The 17530-nt window shown below is 44.6% G+C and overlaps 1 protein-coding gene across 5 annotated transcripts in view; it reads right to left on the bottom strand.

Annotated features, from left to right (window-relative positions):
- Positions 1–13089: 13089 nt before the first annotated feature.
- Positions 13090–17530, bottom strand: part of CDK15 (cyclin dependent kinase 15) — a 40378-nt gene continuing 35937 nt past the window's right edge. For all 5 annotated transcript variants that reach the window (XM_071434661.1, XM_071434662.1, XM_071434663.1 and 2 more), the window contains one exon: positions 13090–16884. Coding sequence is in view for 1 of the 5 variants with exons in the window: in XM_071434662.1 (XP_071290763.1) it covers positions 16790–16884 (95 nt within the window). In the remaining 4 variants the exon portion in view is untranslated. The remainder of the gene's footprint in view (positions 16885–17530) is intronic.

Below are 17530 nucleotides of genomic sequence, written 5' to 3'. Positions count from 1 at the left end.
TGTGTTGTTTTTTTTTCTTTTTCTTCAGGAGCCCACTGGTAGCCAATGCAATTTTCCTATAAGGAAAAATTTCAAAGGGTCAGGTCCACATATTTCTGATACCATCCATGGAAATTAGCATTTCTGACAGACCAGAGTGCAAATCTATTTTTTGTGTCTGTGAATGCATTGTGGCCTCTGTTTGGTTGTTAGGGGATTTCTTGTTTGCTTTCTAGTGAGCCTAGCTAACATGCAGTTCCTGTTGATCTGCTTATGCTGTGGAAGGTCTGAGCTCTGTGGTGTTGCCTGTACATTATAAATACTGTGCACACATTTTATCCAGATACTGTACAGCCTCGTTAGAGTCCCAGAAGTCCCTGACTATCTCAGATGGGATCATTTGCACTTTGTGGAGTGCAGGACATAAGGAAGATGGGTTAGAGCAATTTTGCTTGCCTTTTTCTGTAGGCTTGTTCTGTGCATCCCTTCTGAGACAGACTGAGCATGCTGTTTATGGATGTGATTTTTTGCTACCAAAACAGTAATGCTATCTCTAGTCCTACTTAGATGTGCTGACACTAATAAGTTTTGTATTCATAAAAAGATATTTCCCTCTAATAAGGAAGGTTTTGTCAAATAAGGATGCTTTTTAACAGTTTTCACGCATGGAAGAGAAAGGGATGGAAAGGAGGAGAGATGTGTTGCTTTAGCTACACTGATCTAGTTAAAGTAGCACCATTTTTGTGTGTAGACAAGAGCTTAGGAAATGTGCAAGTCTTAGTCTGGGGGCAGGACTTTAAAGCACCCATTGAAGTCTAGTGTCAGTTTTCAAGGCTGAAGAATATTATTTTATTTAGGCTTCCAGGCCAGCCTTGCTCCAGGAATGCACTTAGGTTGTTTTTAAAGCAAACATGAAATCAATAGCCTGGTGTTCTGCTCTGCTATTTCTTGCCAGAGCCTAAGGACCACACATGGGTTTTCCCTCCTCTTCGTCACACTGCCAGGCATGCTCTCGGATAACGGCAGGCAGTTCTTGGGGATGAATGCAGAGAGGTTCCAAATGGCCAAACACACACTGGACATCTGGGCAGCTTTTGCTGCAAAGTATTTTCCATCAGGCTTCCCTCCAGATATTGCCATGAAAGGACCAACTCACACCACCCTCTCACAGATTTTATCCAGCCTCTAAGTGGGAGTTTTATCTGAGTACAGCTCAAATAGGAGCCTGGCTTACCTCACCATTTACAATGTTCCTGGTGGAAGCTAGGGCTGAGGGTTTCATTTTGGCCCTGGCAAACACCAGCCCTGAGAGCAATACAGCACGGTGCCCTCCTGCACACCACTCCAGTGATGGGCCTCAACTCACATTTCCCTGCACTCTTGTTTAGTGCAGGAAAATAACTTTCATCCATCCTGTGCAGGGAACAGGGGCTTCACCTGAAGATGCTGAATGGCTGTCCATGTAGGACTGACCTGCAGCTGGGTGCCCATTCCCAACTCCAACCAGCCCACATCCTCATGAGCTAAATAACAGCCTCTGGCCAGCTACTGACCTCTCTGGAGACATGAATGCTCCTTTGGTTTCTAGCAGCTCCTCAGGCCAGGCTAGCTCCTCTCCTGCAGGGTTTGAAGCTGACCCACCGTATGGTACCAAGACAGGTCCCCAGACAGAAATGAAAACACACATTAACTAAGAGGAGAGAAACAGGCTAAAATTGGAAGTGACCATTTTGTGTTTGATGTTATTCAGAGGAGCCTGTTCTTCATTTAGGACATTAATAGTTGTAACAGAAGCTGTAATATTTCAACAACAGTGGTGATTAGGAGCAAAGAGGCAGCTAATCTCCATCTAAAAAGAGCTAACTAGCCCGTCCTTTAGCCCCCACCGCACTGTCACATTTAAATACCATGAATATTCACTGCTTGGCACCCAGCTGGCATCTGAGCTGTTTTGACACAAAAACCTTCAAACTCAAAGAGTTTTTAATCAGTCTGCAAGAGAGAGAAGAAGAAAGTGAGAGAAAGAAATAGGAACAGAGAAAATGAATCAATGAGTTCAACAGAGGGGGGGGGTATCTGAATCCAGTTAACCCTTTCCTTTCTCTGCAGACATAAGTGCTGCCTCTGCAGTTCTGCAGCCCTCTCCCAGGCTGCCGGGGAAAGGAGGAGGAGCACCCCATCCCCTCTGGGCAGCCCCAGACCTCCTGAGTGCTCAATCCTATCCTGGAACCCCATATTCCTGTGTATCCCATCCTAGCTGAGTGCCCATTCTGCCTGGCTGCCCCACTTCCTCCGACTACCCCACCCAAGCCAACATCCCTTGTTTCGGGCACTTCCTCCCACTCACCTTCCCATCCTTAAAACACATCCCCTTCTGCTGCTTGTGCTTGTTTCCTGGCACAAGGAAACAAGTTTCCTGCTTGTGCCTGTTTCCTGCTTGTTTCCTCTCACCTTTGCCTGTGTTTGTGACTGGTTACAATACTCTTGTTGCAGACTGCACAGTTCACTCACGGTATGTGATGTGCTTTAGAGCAGCCAGTCTGCCTGCAAAGAGTTTTCATCTCAGAAGGAGGTTTCTCAATGTTAACAGCTGCCATCTCCAGTATCCCTATTGGAATCTCAAAGTTGCCTACAGCCCACACAAACCTCTTTGCATCAGCTTTTGCAGCAGGATTAGCTGTGCAGCTGCAAACACTGAAAATCATGCCTTGTCCTGCAAGAAATAACCCCACAATGCTCTTAAGGGTGAAGTTTTACCAGCACTGTGGATGTGGGATCTGACATATCACCCAGCAGTCCCCATTTAACCTGGGTCAATCCCATACACACAAGTGCATTTCTGTCAAAGAAATCTAAGCACACAACACAGAATTTATGCAACTTTATGCTGTTATGTCTACTTGTGGTAGACAGTTTTTAGCTGATTTGGCAGGACAGTCATGTGGTGTAGGAACTGGTCTACTCCAACACCTTGTAGTGAAAAAACTGACTGGTCTAAATTTTCTGAATGTGTTTAACTTGCTGGAGTGCTAGATCCATGTTTCATGTCATATGGCTGTAGCATTTTTGATCAATACAGGAACCCCCAAGTCAGATTTATTTTCTAATCAAACTGCAGCCTAAAGCTTGAAACTTTGTGGCCCAGGCTGCAGACCTCAACCACGTGTGGGGAATCTGTACTTGCAACTCAGCTGGCAGCATGTTCAGAGCACAGTGGGGACTTTTCCAGCCTGCTGTGTCTTCGATGAGTCTGTTGTGGGCTTAAACTACACAGAGGTTGTTGTCTCATTTGCCTTCAGGGTCTTTAAAACTGAGATGCACCTCAAAAGCCGCTGTTCCAGTTCTTTTAAGGAAAACTTCTGGCAAAGTGAAGTATAGAAGCCTGGGACTAATTTAGGCAGATTGTTATGATCACTGCAAAGGATACTGGTATCTAAGAAGGTGCTGTTGTGCAGACCTTCCAAGGCCTGTGCTGAGGGGAGGAATTGCAGCTGGAAACAAGAACACAGTGGCTGGAAGTCCAGGGCCAATGATGAAAATAAGCAACTAGCACTGGGGAAGCAAAGCTGCATCCCACTGGCAGTGGAACAGAAGATCTCTTGGGAGAACAAAAGAAAGCATGGTTAGTGAGGAGCCTGAAGGCCCTGCCCGTGGTGTGATGAAAGTGGTGCCACAGAGGAGGGACTGGGAGCAAGGGAGTGGCGATGCTGTGTGAGTCACATCTGCACTACACTGATCTGTCCGGGCTGGAGGTGGAGCCTTATGGATGTCAGGGAAGGACAGCAAGGAGAAATTAATGTAACCAAGATGGGAGATGAGAGTTTGGGAGCAGGTTTTTCCTGTGTGGGTTCTCCAAATCTAAAACCAGTGTAGGATTTATTAGGAGTTACTGAAGGTGGTGACTTCTACTGAATACAGTCTGGGACTCCTTTGGGAGGAAGAAGTAGAAAGACTTGGGTTCCACATTTCCTTAGTGCTCTCAAGATCCTCTGATGCTCTCCAGATACAGAGATCTCACCCAGGACTTTAAAATTTACAAGCATGCACACAATAGCCAAATGTGCTTTGTAATCTCTTCCCAGGCAACAGACGAAGTGGGTTTTGCATAGATTGGTACTTACTCTATTCAAGTTGATAATTATTTTGAATGGAATACTCCCCATGAAGCATGTCTGGAACAGCATCAAACCCTATGTGCTGTGGGAGGCACATCCATCAGCTGCACTCTGGGGTGTATTCTGGAAAAGCTCACAGCTGGATAGGAGGATCTATTTTCCTATATACTTAAATGAGAAAATAGCATGAGCTTTTCTTCAGTCTCTTCTTGCCAACATCTGGCCATGACTTAAAATGAATTTGCACAGTTGCTATGAACTGTATCTGGGCATGCTTCCTTTGCCTACGGAAAAATGTGGGAATCTAATCATACAGTACAAAAAGAAGGTGTTCAAGCTAATATGTGCCTCAAAGACCCTAAGGACATGGATTTGGAATGTTTTCGAGGAGATGGATCAAAAGTATTTTATTTGATATTCACCTACAGTTTTCTGTTGCCTGACTCCATCATATTTGCATGCAGCCAACAGGTTCTGTATTAGGAAAGGAAAATCCAGGCTGAGCTGCAGGCAGCAGAGATGTTGAACTGGCAGCTCCCACCCACCTGAGTCCACTCTCTCCCCGTCCTGTCCCAAGAGGAGCTGCTGTGGTGCTGCTTTGAGGGTGGGGGGCTCAGATAAGATGTAAAACAGAAGCTGTGGCCATCTGTGGCCATTAAAATTCCATGACACCTTTTGGTACTGAAGCAGTTGGTGCTAAAAGTAGCCCACTGCAATGGAAGGCAGACAAGTCTCGTGCAGCCTGGTGAGAAGGTGCCTCATGAGATCTGACCGGGGTTTTTCTGCCTGCAGCGGAGAATGGGGCAGACCCTTACACTCACTGCCAGAAGTCACTAATCCCAGAGCTGGGAGCAGAGCTGCTGCATCCCTGTGACCAGAAACCAAGCTGAAAAGGAAAGAGCTATGTATGGATTGTACAGCATGCTAATAAGAGGGCTCTATTGTTCCTGTGACTGGATTTACACACACAGTGCTGCTAGATGGTGGCACATAGAACCACAGAATAGTTTGGGTTGGAAGGGACTTTTAAAGGCCATATAGTCCAAATCCCCCCCAGAATTTTTTAAGTTTTTGGGATCCTGGGGATTCTTGCAGCAAGCCACACAGTGAGATGTAGCCTGACACTCCAAGGTTGTTATGTGAGATAAGACTCTCAAGCTCTTGTTGTAGTTTGAATCACATATCTGTGACTGTTAGAAAACTAAACTTGGGTGAAAGAAAAGGCCCTAAGTAAAATGAACTGTAATCCACCACACAGAGGAGTAGAAAGCTGCGGTGATGGTGGGGACCTTTACTGACAGTTTACAGATCCCATCCTCAGCACTTGCTCTCATCCCTGAGTCTCCCTGCTGTGCAGTGACCCAGGGCATGAACCAATACAGCTGAAAAATAAACATTTTTTTCCCTAGAGTTGTTTTTTATCTGGATGAGTTCTCTGGTCTCATTCACCATGTGCTACACAGACAGCATGCTGGCATAGCTGGTGGTGCAGGGTATGGCAAGGAAGCAACGGGGAGTGGAAGGGGAGCAGGATAGCTTAAAATTATGTAAGTAGCCCTGATTCCAAAAACACAACCACAGCCTGCCCAGTGTTCTCCTGTATGCCAGGCCTGACCTACAGTTTGCACAGAAGGAGCAAGGGGAATAAATGCCTCTCTCAAAACCCCTTCAGCAATTCTCGAGTAATCAGTGCAAATCATCCCAAAATGCTGCCGCTGGGGTTTTGCAGTTGATGCATAAGGATGCTGGAGCCTTAGGAAACTTACTGTGAGGCATCCTAAAACTGAAAAACAACAGCAGCACTTTATGTCTTGGTTCCTTTCTGTCTATAATAGCTCTCTTGAAGAATCCTGTCGTTCTCTGTGAGGAAAGAAATCTGGTATTTCCCTTTGCTCCTTCCCTGGCACATCCTGTGTGCCTGGGAGCTTGCTCACATTCCTGGTATCCCCTCTGTTAGGAAGGTGTTGTGCCTACAGCCCAGGGGAAAAGCTGCTTGGTCTGGTATCCTCCCCAGGCACCAGCCCACCTGAGCTGCGGCCCGGGGCTGTGAGCCCTGTCTGGCTGCTGTATCCCATCTCTGTGCTGCCCCTTCCCAGGCAGCATGTGATCCTCTGCTGTGCTCTGCCTTCTACAGGGAATGGGTTAATGCTCTAAAATAGTCTTTTAATGGAACCTCTTGGCAATACAGAAAACTTTCCCATTGCCAGGGTGTTCTTTTTATTCAACAATTTGTTCCCAGAAAGCAGCCCATTTAAACAGGTTTTCTCTATTAACAGGCTTCAGCTGCATTTGGGGTTTTTTGAGCTTATTCAGTGTGCTGTAAACTGCAAAATAGTGTCCTACAATAGATTTGTCTGAGGGAACTGAAGTGTGTACTCCTGTGATTCTGCCTACTGTGGGAGCTCCTTGAAAGCAAGATGTCACATCCAAAGAGTAATCTGTGTTTACAAACACATGGCCACACATACTCTACATTTTCAACAGCCACCAAACTGAAATTCAAATCCTGCAATTTTGCTTCTCTACCCACCTGCCCTGCACACAGCCAAAGCAGGAAAAAAAACCTTTCCAAAACTTGGATGGGATCATCTCTTTTATTTAGATGAGGAAAACACACATTGCTGTCTGCAGAGGGCTGAGTTTAACTTCCCAGCTGGGGCCTCTCATCTGTAAATTCTTGCAGACAGAAAAACACCAACTGCTAGCAAGATAATCCAATTTCCCTTCTTTCCCACTCAGAGGAAGACTGCCTGCTCCCCCACTCCATGTGGGTTTCAGTCTGGCAGAACTTCTCCCAACCACTATACCCCGGGCAAGATCCATATCAAAGCTTCAGCCCCCCAGGGATCATTAGAAGGCATTTATTTCTGCATATTCCAGTCAGGGATGCAGAGGCAGGGGTGGAGGAGGCAGATAACTTTATTCACAATGCAAATAGGTTGCCCTTACTTTCAACCTTTTCTTCAAACCTGGAGATATTAAAAAAACATGAGCTCTTCTAAAATAATAAATACACTAATTCTGCTGGATGTTATATTGCTAGTGCCTCCAGAAAAGTGCCCTGGCACCATTTGATGGGAAAAGCCAGTGAAATCTGTTAACTCTGCTCTTGCCCTCACTCCCCAGATTGCTGGTAAAAGTTCAGTCGAGTGGGCTGAACCCATATTAGAGCACTTGGCTCATTTAAGAAAGATCATTAGTAGGTAGTTTTGCACAACAGGACTAAGATGCTTCAAGGACTGAGGGGAAAGTCAACCCAATTCTCTCTGCAAATTTGAAGCACTAGACTGTGATTTACTAATAGGGAGCAGGGAGTTATTAAGCTCATCACAACACAGCATCCTGCTCCTCTAGTCCAGAGGGAGCCAGCTATTTAATAAATCAGAAACCAGTGCTAAGCTACAGGGATAAAAGGATCTACATTAATATGAAAATATTAATATCTGGAAGAGCAGATTATAATCTAAATGGGTTAGAATGAGATAGCACCATTGTTTAGAAGAAACAGCTTGCTCCTAATCTCATTAGAGCTGTAATCATACTAGCAATGGAAGATATCTTCAGACCCTTGAAAGCAGTTTGGAGGCCTGATAAATGTGGTGATCATGCTGGGTGGGTTCAAAAGCCGCCTAAGGCTGCCTTTCAGTGTCAGCTGGATCTGTCTGAAGGAAGCAGAATGTTCAGCTGAAGGGGATGATGTGGCTTTTCCTTCTGAAAGATGGGCAGATTTGCAGAAGTTCTGCACCCCTTGCAAAAGAGAGCATTGCCCAGAGACGCTCACGACTGGGGAGGTTTCTCTGCTCCACTTCCCTCCAAAACTTCACCTGGAGCCACAGGGCAGGCAGGTGGAAATCTGTAAGATGAAGCTATGTTCTCTCTCCCTCACTTTACAAACCAAAGGGGACTTGGCATAGCAGTGCCTGCTATGAAAGGGTACTAAAGGTTGGGGTCAAAGGGGCTGTTTCCGCCCCAGGCCACGGCCCCAGAGTAGCCCCTTCAGGGTCCTGTCTCTGCAGTTGCCTCAGGCACTGCTGGATGTGAAGGGTCCAACCCTCACTGCTCATGGACTGCTTCCCTCCAGGCCTCCCATTTTTTCCTCACCTGTATTAAGGGAGCAAGCCTGCCGTGGCAGAGACTGTGATGCAGCCTGGCACATGCAGGCAGCTCCCTGAAGACATGGTGATGGCTAGCAACCTGACTGCCTGCATTGGTCATGTCCAAATGATAGAGGTTCCTCCTCTGCCAGTGGGGCAGCTGCTTTCCTGGGTTTCTCTCTGCCACCTTCAAAGACATTCTCAGATTGCCTCCTCACTCAGCCCCCAAAGCATCCTTATTCTGCTTCCAGGAGCCTCAAACATGGTCCCAAGCTTGGGGCTCACAGCTATCTCCAATCATCTTTCATCTCTTTTTGCACAGGATCTGCAATGGATGGTCAGCATCCCTGCTCCCAGGTCTCTTGCAGACCATCTTCTTTCAATGTCATTAAATCTTTCGGGTCTGTGTCCAGCTGAATGGCTCTGAGAGGGTTTTGTATAAAACAGACATCTAATCAAGTGGGAAGCCTCCAGCATTTTCCCATTGAAGCATGGTGTGGTTTATCTAGGGGCTTTTCACCAACAGCAGCGTGAAGGTCCTGCAGCTCAGCCCTCAGCTCACCAGCATCTCATGGTAATCTGTGCAGCAGCATCATGTTTGGCTCATAAGAATTGTTCCCAGACTTCATCATGGGGTTAGTTGACCTTGGCACTAGTGTCACATGGTGATAAACCCAAGAGCTCTGTTCAGAGACATAATTTTTTTCAACCTTTTTGTTTTGAATCCAGTCAAAGTGTGAAATGGTCCAGATTTAATTAGCAGAGAAAATTCTGCAAAGAAAATGCAACGGGTATTACTGAGGAGAAGGGTGAAACCAAAGTGAGACTGCATTGTTAAGAGTTGTTGTTTTCCTCTGGCAGCTGTGACACTTCCAGCCTTAGTCACTGAAATAAATTTTCCAGCACATCCTTCAGGGAAGTGCCCAGTCAGGCCAGCAGTCTGGCTTATGCTTGCCTCATTACAGACTCTGCCATGAGACACTGCAAACAGACAAACTATGGCCCAGCTGCCCAGCCAAGGCTGGCACACAGGGCCTAATCCACTCAAAATATGAAGGACCTTCCATAACACATGGTTTTGATTTTCACAAATATTGAGACTATTCTTTGCATTAATGATAAAGTGGATTAAGCATGCCCCATTTTCCTAGATAATGCCCCTCTGGAGTTTCACTGGGACCAAAGTGGATCTGGCATTTAAACTAAAGAAATCCCTGTTTAGCGTGTGGGAGTCTCTGGAGAGGCCTCAGATCTGCACTGCAGCTGTGAAATAAAGCATCTCCTCTGTTGCTTATCAGAGATCTATGTTTCTCCTGGGAAAATTTTGCCCAAAGGATTCAGCCCTTGCCAAATTTTCTACTAGAATTTGTTTGTTTATTTTAAATTTCTTTTTAAACATCTGAAACCAACAAACTTAAAATATGCTCTAAATCTATCAACTTGAGTTAATCTCTTAAAATAAAATTATTAAAAAATTAATTCCTTCAGGCTGCCAACTTCTATTTCTAAGACTTAATCTAAAATAGATTTAAATGACTGAAATTCTAAACCCAGGAAATATGAGGTTTAATTGGAAAGAATCACAGTTTTTCTTTTCTCCTGTGCTACTACACCTGCTCTTGACACCTGATTCTCCTGAATTTTAAAATGGTCCATCTCAAACAGGCATGTGTATATATAATGCTGTTCTTTTGACCCCTGTGCCCACTTTGCAGCCACAAGGAAATACATGTACCCAAGGAACAAGTCACTCAGGGACAGCTCTGCCTCATCTCCTCCTCACTCAATCCTCCAAGACAGCTTTCCCCTTTTCTATGCTCTCTTCCTTCTTTGTGTCTATACTCATTTGTCATGCAAAAAATATCAGGGCAGGAATGGAGCCAGATATTTTAGGTCCAGTACATCACCTAATGTTTTCCATGGTTTCTACCATGCTGAAAGGCAGAATTCTGCCATGATGCTGTGTTGACCCTGGAGATGGCATTTGATTGTGAATGCAGCAACATCTCCCACAAGCTTCAGAGGTGTTCCAAGCAAGTGGGTGGGCTGGGATCTATAAATACTGATCCAAACTTCATTTTATAGGGAGGGATGGTAGAAAACACACAACTACAATTTGTTCTGAGAATTTATTAATATTAAATCCTCAGGAGGTATCTCTGCTTACTTCACAAACATCTGTTTGTTGGAAATACCATTCTGATAAACAATTTTCTCAGCCTCAGCACTATAGCAGTACAGATGTTACAGGTGAAGATGATCATATGGTCCTTTTGGTCTTTGTGCAGGGTTGCTCTCCCCAGTACAAAGGTGTGGGACCACAGTTCTTTTCTCACAGCTGCACCATACATAGACATCTGCAATACATGAAGCACTTGAGCATCAGCAATCATAATCAAACCCCCAAAGTGAAACTTCAAGGAAAGGTACTCCCCAGGGACCCCCAGTCCTCTGGGTAAGATGCATTTTGAACTCTAGTGATGCTAGATGGAGAACTTCCAGTGTATCTCAGCATTAAATATGTTTGTCCTGGAAATAGCTTCAACTGCATATTTTGAATGAAGTCTGTTTGCTCTGGAGAGAGCTAATGGCCAACTACCTGTAGGTATTTTTCCCATGTCATCATCCAGAATCCTGTTGACCAGTAACATACAGAGCTGTCTGATGTAAAGTATGGCCAAGAATGGAGAATCCCAAGTTTCTGCCTGTTTCTGGTGGCTATCCAGGGCATATGGAGAACAACCTCCTAATAAAAAGTGAATTCTGATGTTTGTATCCGCATTCAAACTGTTGCAGTGTATACAATGACTTGTATTTTAAGAGCCTGGCTACTCTGTCTCACTACCCTGGAAAAGACTTTGGAATATTAAATAGAGAACAGTCCCACTATCAGCAAATATTCCTCTAAGAGATAAATACAGTAAAAGAGTCATACTTGTCTTTCTTAGCCAATATTGATATAATCTCAATTCCATAGGGTATTTCAATTGAAGAACTATTCTGGAATTATTCAGAGAACATACATGTGATGGGGTAAATGAGTAGAATATGATTTACCTTTAAAAGGTCAGGCTGTGTACCAGTACATATTGCTAAAAAGTGTATTTCATCGTATGACCAGCTGGTTGGATGTCTTACCCTGATACAGCAGCATCGTGGTACTGTACATTTTGAAGACAGTGCTAAATTCAGATCCTGGCTCCCGCTGGAGGGCTCAGGATGCCATGACTTGCTGTTTGGGGCACTTGCTGAAGAGGAAAGCAAAGTTCAGGGTTGGATCAGACAGAGAGCCCTAGAGTCTCTATTTTCCTGCCGCCAGGAGTGCTAGTTTTGGCTTACTTGCTTGACTAGGAATGAATGGGACTGGTTTGGTTTTCTTCCAGATGGGTTTTACTTTGCCTCATTATAAACTTCACCATGCACTGTCCTTTCCCCTGCCTTATCTCAGTCTCCTTCAAGGGCAAAGCTGGAATGTAAGAGGGGTGCTTTTGCTGGGAGCTGTTCTGAGCTGAGAGGACAGGCAAAAGTGACCCTTTATCCTGCTTGGTGTTTCAAACAGCTTCCGCCTGCGGGGAGGGGATGTATTGAGAATGTGTGAGAGAAAACACTGAAAAGGGAAAAGAGGCACAAAAAGGGAGGAGAAAAAAAGTACAGCAAGGAAGCTAGAGACAAACTTCAAGTTGTGGATTATTTCTCACCCAGGCTCTAATTAGGAAGCCTCTTATGGGACTGTGAAGCTGTCAGGCTGCCAAATGTCAGCGTGTTTATCGGAGATCAGGCGAGTCTCCTGTCTGCAGCAGCGAGTTTGGTGCCGTGATCCTCCTGGGTCCTTGCAGCGTGTGTGACTCACTCGGCACCGGCACCTCCGGGGGCTGCGAGGCGCAGTGGAGGGCTCCTTCTTCTCCTTTAAAAACCCAAAAATAATCCCTTTCCTGGGATTTGGCCTCTTCATGCTGGCTCTGCATGGAGAGGGTTAATCATACAGTGCAGAGCAGCTTCAGCGTATGTGACTCAGATTCCCGGGGAAATCCCCAGCTTATCTGATGGAGCCTGTTAGTCTGCTAATTGAATAAGCTCCTATTAAAAGTGCAATGTTTTTTAATGACTGCTAACAACGGGGGCCAGATTCTGATCTGATCTTTTCGCTTGGGATGGTTTTTGCTGCTGGTCGGGCCCAGTCCCTGATTGCAACCTGGCCCCCAGCCCCACTGGCCCCAGCGGAGCTACAGCCGGGCACTGAGGCTCCAGGGCAGCCTTTTGGGGTGCGGGTGAGCCACCGGCCGGTGTAACAGGCAGGAAGATTTATTTGGCATCTCTAGGAAGAGGCAGGATGCTGCAGTGCAGCCAGCAGAGGAAAGCATTTGTTGGGAGGCTACCAAGGATTTCATGTAACATAATTGCTGCAAATATTTTTTAGTGATTCGAGCCATGCTATGAGTAATTAACTTTCCCGGTGTTGAAATCAGGTTGATTTGTTGATTCTGCACATAAGATGTTGTCTGTGTTTGCCTAGGAAAAATATTGCGTATGGCTCTGCATAGGCACATTCAATTTTAATTATACACATAATTCTAATTTTAATTAGAATTATGTGTATAATATCTGTATCTCCTTTTTCACAACAGGAATTGATTTTGAGAGGGTATTTGCCTAACAGGAAAATTTAAAAAAATGTGATTAGCATTTAAAGTTACTCAGTGGGTTCCAGGGTACTTCCGAAGGAGACCATAACACCTCTGATTTCAGCTAGGCTCAGGGTGGGGTTGAGCTCTTTTGCATTACCCTGTGACCACATTTGCCTTCCTTTTCGTACCTGGAATTCCCAGTGGGTTACCCAAGCCTACTTGACATCAGAACCGTGTCAGGTTTTCTAATAAGACTTTTTTTTTGCTTCTTCTTGCAAGCCAGGAATGAGATCTGACCACCTTCACCCCCACACATCTCCACACCTACTCATCTCCTTTGTGTCCTTTTTGCTTTTCTCCTAGGAAAGTTTCTATTAAAATGCAGGAGCTTCTTTTAGGAGGTCCCACACATTCACACTGGCACTGAGCTGCTGCTTTAGAAGTTTCATAGCAACCGTAAGTTGTGTTTTTTTCCACACAATAACAATAACGAAGTGTCAAAAATCTCAAGCTGCTGTTATCAGAGTCTAAACTCCATTTCTCAGCCTGTTTTCTATTCCCCACTCCCGAGTTGTCAGATGCTGTGACATGGCTCCATCACACCACGACTAGCAGTCCCAACAAACAGAAAATGATTTCCAACTGGCAAACACGCTGTTTACTTTCCAGAAAAATTGCACTTTCCCATCTGACAGCTGATCAAGGGATCTCCTGCTGCTGTCAGCATGAAGAAGTGTTTAAACACGGGGATGGAAGTTTAAACATTTTCTCATTATCACAGAATAAAAAAAAATTAAAAAATAATAAAAAATAAAGGCATTGAGTCTCTCCGACCACCTGCTGTGCCAGTAATGAAGCGATGTCACATGACCAGCCGGCGAGCACTTTTATCTCTGCCCCAATATCATTACTGAAGTGACACCTGTCACATGACCCGCATCAGAGCTTTCATCTGGGCTCCCCAAATGCAGTTCTGGCTTGTGAGGGGGATTTTCCTGGCATTTCCCTCCCCCACACACACTTTAAAGAGCATTGCCCACTTGCACCATTGCAGACGGGGGTTTGCTAGTTTTAAAGCCCTTGGATCTTTTCTTGGACATATATAATTTGGCCAACAAACTTGCTCCAGGCTGAAACAAAACAGAATCCTTGCCTGGGAAAGAAGTTATTTCATTTACTTCCAGATGTTTTTAAACCAAATATTTAAGTCTGATGTTAAATTCTCTTAACATAAAGGAGGATGTTAAAGGATTTCTCAAAAACCTCAGATTTGTTTTTGGGTTTTTATTAGGTGATGAGAAGGAACAGTTTGATGACCCTTAAGCACAATGATCTCCATTTACATGCACTTTATAAACTCTCACCTGCTTTACCAAAGCATCTTGCCCCTGCCAAAAGAAAATATTTTCTGGGGAAAAAAAAAAAAAAGGTAAAGGTCAGTCCTGCACCTCTCTGCTAATGTCTGGGACTTCTTGTGAGGTATTCAACAGCAAACATTTGGATTTGAGGTGGGCCCACATAAATGACAGCAGTACTGAGCACTTACTTGCCAGAACCCATTCAGTTGTCTCAAAACAACATCAGACATTCAAATGTGACAGGGGATGATCACACTACAGGAACTAGATGTGAGCAGGTTGGAGATAAGAGAATATGAACTTTATGGATTTTTCCACCTCCTCCTTTCTGACTCCCCACTCATCCATGATTAAGTCTCGTAATTTCCTCCCTGCATAATCTGATTCAGCTCACTCAAACAATGAAAAACTAACTCAGCAAAAGAGTTCATAGTCTTCCATCTGTTTAGTGAATTAAATCAGTTCTTCAAGGGCTTACAAAGGTGACAGAGAGAAAAAGAGAAAGACTGTAAAGCTTGAAGCAGGGAGGGAAACGGGGGAAGCAGAAGTGCCTTTTTGGGTGGCACTAACTGGGTACATGGACTCAGACATGTTTCTTGTTTCCTACTCTTTCTGACTCATTACAACACTACAGCCATTTTCCCCGAAGGCTGTTGCCCCTGAGATTGTGCAGGCCAGGGGATGGAAAATCTACTGAGACAGTACTCCTGATGTAAATAGTATTCTCATTAGTTGAGGAGAGGAGTGGTTTGGAGTCAGTTTCTCTCTGATCTGGCATATTTTAGGCATTGGGCCTACAATGTTGAGTTAATGAACAGAAGACTGCTGGGTTGCAGCATATCCAGGGTGGTTCTGGCTTTCTGCCCCTCTAGATACAGAATTATAAGGTATCATTTGACTCTTTGGCAATTTAGCATATGGCTAAATTTAGCAATGGCATGGCCATTATGGGGTGGCAGCTATGTAAAACAGCAAAGCCATTCTGCCCCACTGCTTCAGGGCAGAAGAAATTTACAATTGATGCTCTGGATAGGCCATGAGGAAAAGTGACTCAGTTCTCATCATTAGATTCCTCACTGCCCATGCATAACAAATCCTTTAATTTAACATATCTTGAACATTTAGTTGCTCTCAATTAGGAGCAGACATTCAGCCACAACCAGCCCAGTGCAGACCATGGAGACCCTGCTTCTTCACTGCTCTTAGTCCAGACATCTCCAAGAATGCGAAAGCAATGTAAAACAACCTCTATCCCAACTTGGGCATCATGTACAGCTGCTCTGTTCAGTATTGCAAAGAGAGGTCAGGTCATTGAGAGTGGCTGATCCAAGTTTGGGAGATCCAAGTCCATGCAATCTACAGGTAGAAAGACTTTTGGGACATAGCTTGCCTTTGCATCAAGGCAGAGAATTTTAAGGAACATAACCTAAGGAAAATTTTGTCCTCTTAACTGAGCAGTGCCTGCAGACAGTCTATGTCCCCCTTAATATAGCTAATCTATACATTCCTGTAGCAAGGGCAAAGGGGAACATAAACTGTTGTGATGCTTCCTGCCCAGATCTGCAGTGTGTGTTTGGTAAATGATGGACTGGAGTGGGGCTGGAGATGCAGCTCTCTTAACTAAAAGCTCCTTTCAGCTTTTCACCTTTCAGCTGTTTCTATGGCTGCCACTCATGGCTCCTTGACTGGTTTTGTTCCAGTGCCTCAAAGCTCTGCATAATTCTTGCTCAGAGTTCTTCCAGCCATGCCAGTGACACACTACTCAGATGAATAAAAATATCCAAGAAGGTTTATATGTCTGCACCTCGGCAATTTATCTTTGTCTTCCTTTTCTTCCCAGATGTACTATGAGGTTACACCAAGGCTACTGGTTTCTATGTCCCAGAGCTAAGAAAAAGTATCTGAGAAAACTGAAACCAAGCAGACTAGTACTTGAACACAGTAAATTACTTGCTTTCCCAATTCTTCCAGGAAGAATTCTATGAGAAATTTCACAGTAACTGCAGTTGGGAAAGAGGTCTCTGATTTCCCCATGTATCCCCATCAGCACTCACCTCAGATTAGCTTTCCTTCTTATGGTCTGTCAGCAGCCTTGAGATCAAGGAGATTAAAACACTGTGGAAACTCATTAATGAGCCAGGACTCTCTGTAACAGCTGGACCAAAAATGGACTGCATTTGGCTGCATCTTAATTCTCTGCCATCTCCCCTCTGCTCATCAACACCTGCACACATTTGGGATGCTGTATAAGACCCCTGAATTCAGCTCTAAGCAACCAGTCTGCAATGCACATGTCTAATGCTCTGCTGGTGTGGAACCAGTATGCTGGTAATCCTGTTAGTAATGGCAGAAGCTCCCTCTAGGAAATTATCACAAATAGTCTTAAACAATTCCTTTTGTTGACAACTCTATCCAAGAAACCATCTTCCCTGGAGACTTCACTCAACTTTTGACTAATCCCCTCCTTCCCTCAGGAGCTCTTTTGTTGAAGGAGATTGTAGGCATACCCCAGGAATGACAGGTCTCTGTAAGCCTTGGATGAGCCTCTACATTCTTTCAATTGTCAGTCCCCATCTGTCCTGTTTGTACATCGATCTTCTGGTCCAGGGAGCTCTCTATTAAGTGACACATGGCTGAGTATATTCTGCAAGTCCAGTGTCCAGACTGTGCTGTTGCTTCTTCGTTGCCAAGTCAGTCCTTCTGACATTGCTTTCTGAAAAACAAAAGGCAGGACATCTGCACAATTTCATTCCCTTCTACTGAAAGGTGACTTTTGAAAAACACACACCCCACCCCTCAAACTGTGTCCTTGTTTTATAATCTCAAAGACTTTTCTTCATTTTCTCAACATAAGGAGTTATTTCAAAGGTCTTTGGTGTAAGGGAGGGTACAATCTGCCCCTATTGCAGAGGAACTAACTCTATGAGGGGAAAGATCCATGGCCTAAGTCCTGAATCAAAAAGAAAAATAAATCCCAATTACAAATATTCTTCAGGGCTAGTGCCTTCAGTTATTCTGCTTGTCAACAGTTGGTTTAAAACAGGCTTTTCTCTTCCTGTAGATTCAACTACACTTAGCTGGTACAGTATCACACACATGTAGGAGGTGCAGCATTAGATATCTGAATATTTATTTTGAGAGGCAGAATGAGAACAGTAGCAGATTCCAATGACCCATATGTTCCTCCTCAGCAGGTAGAGGGAAAGTGGTGGGTGGAATAGGGCAGAAAATGGGTGGAGTGTTGGCATGGAGTATATATCACCCTGGGATAGACAACTGACAGTATCTCATCTTTTCCTGAAACCAGAAGGAGAACAAGGAGGAGTCTGTGATGATGTTTAGTCCCTTGTTGTGTTGCT

The sequence above is a fragment of the Agelaius tricolor genome, unplaced genomic scaffold (assembly GCF_023055355.1).
Source record: "Agelaius tricolor isolate 1412-34295 unplaced genomic scaffold, bAgeTri1.0.p SCAF_10, whole genome shotgun sequence".
Classification (NCBI taxonomy): Eukaryota; Metazoa; Chordata; class Aves; order Passeriformes; family Icteridae; genus Agelaius; species Agelaius tricolor.
Note: the sequence above shows the minus strand (reverse complement) of the source record. Positions and strands in the feature narration are given on the sequence as shown.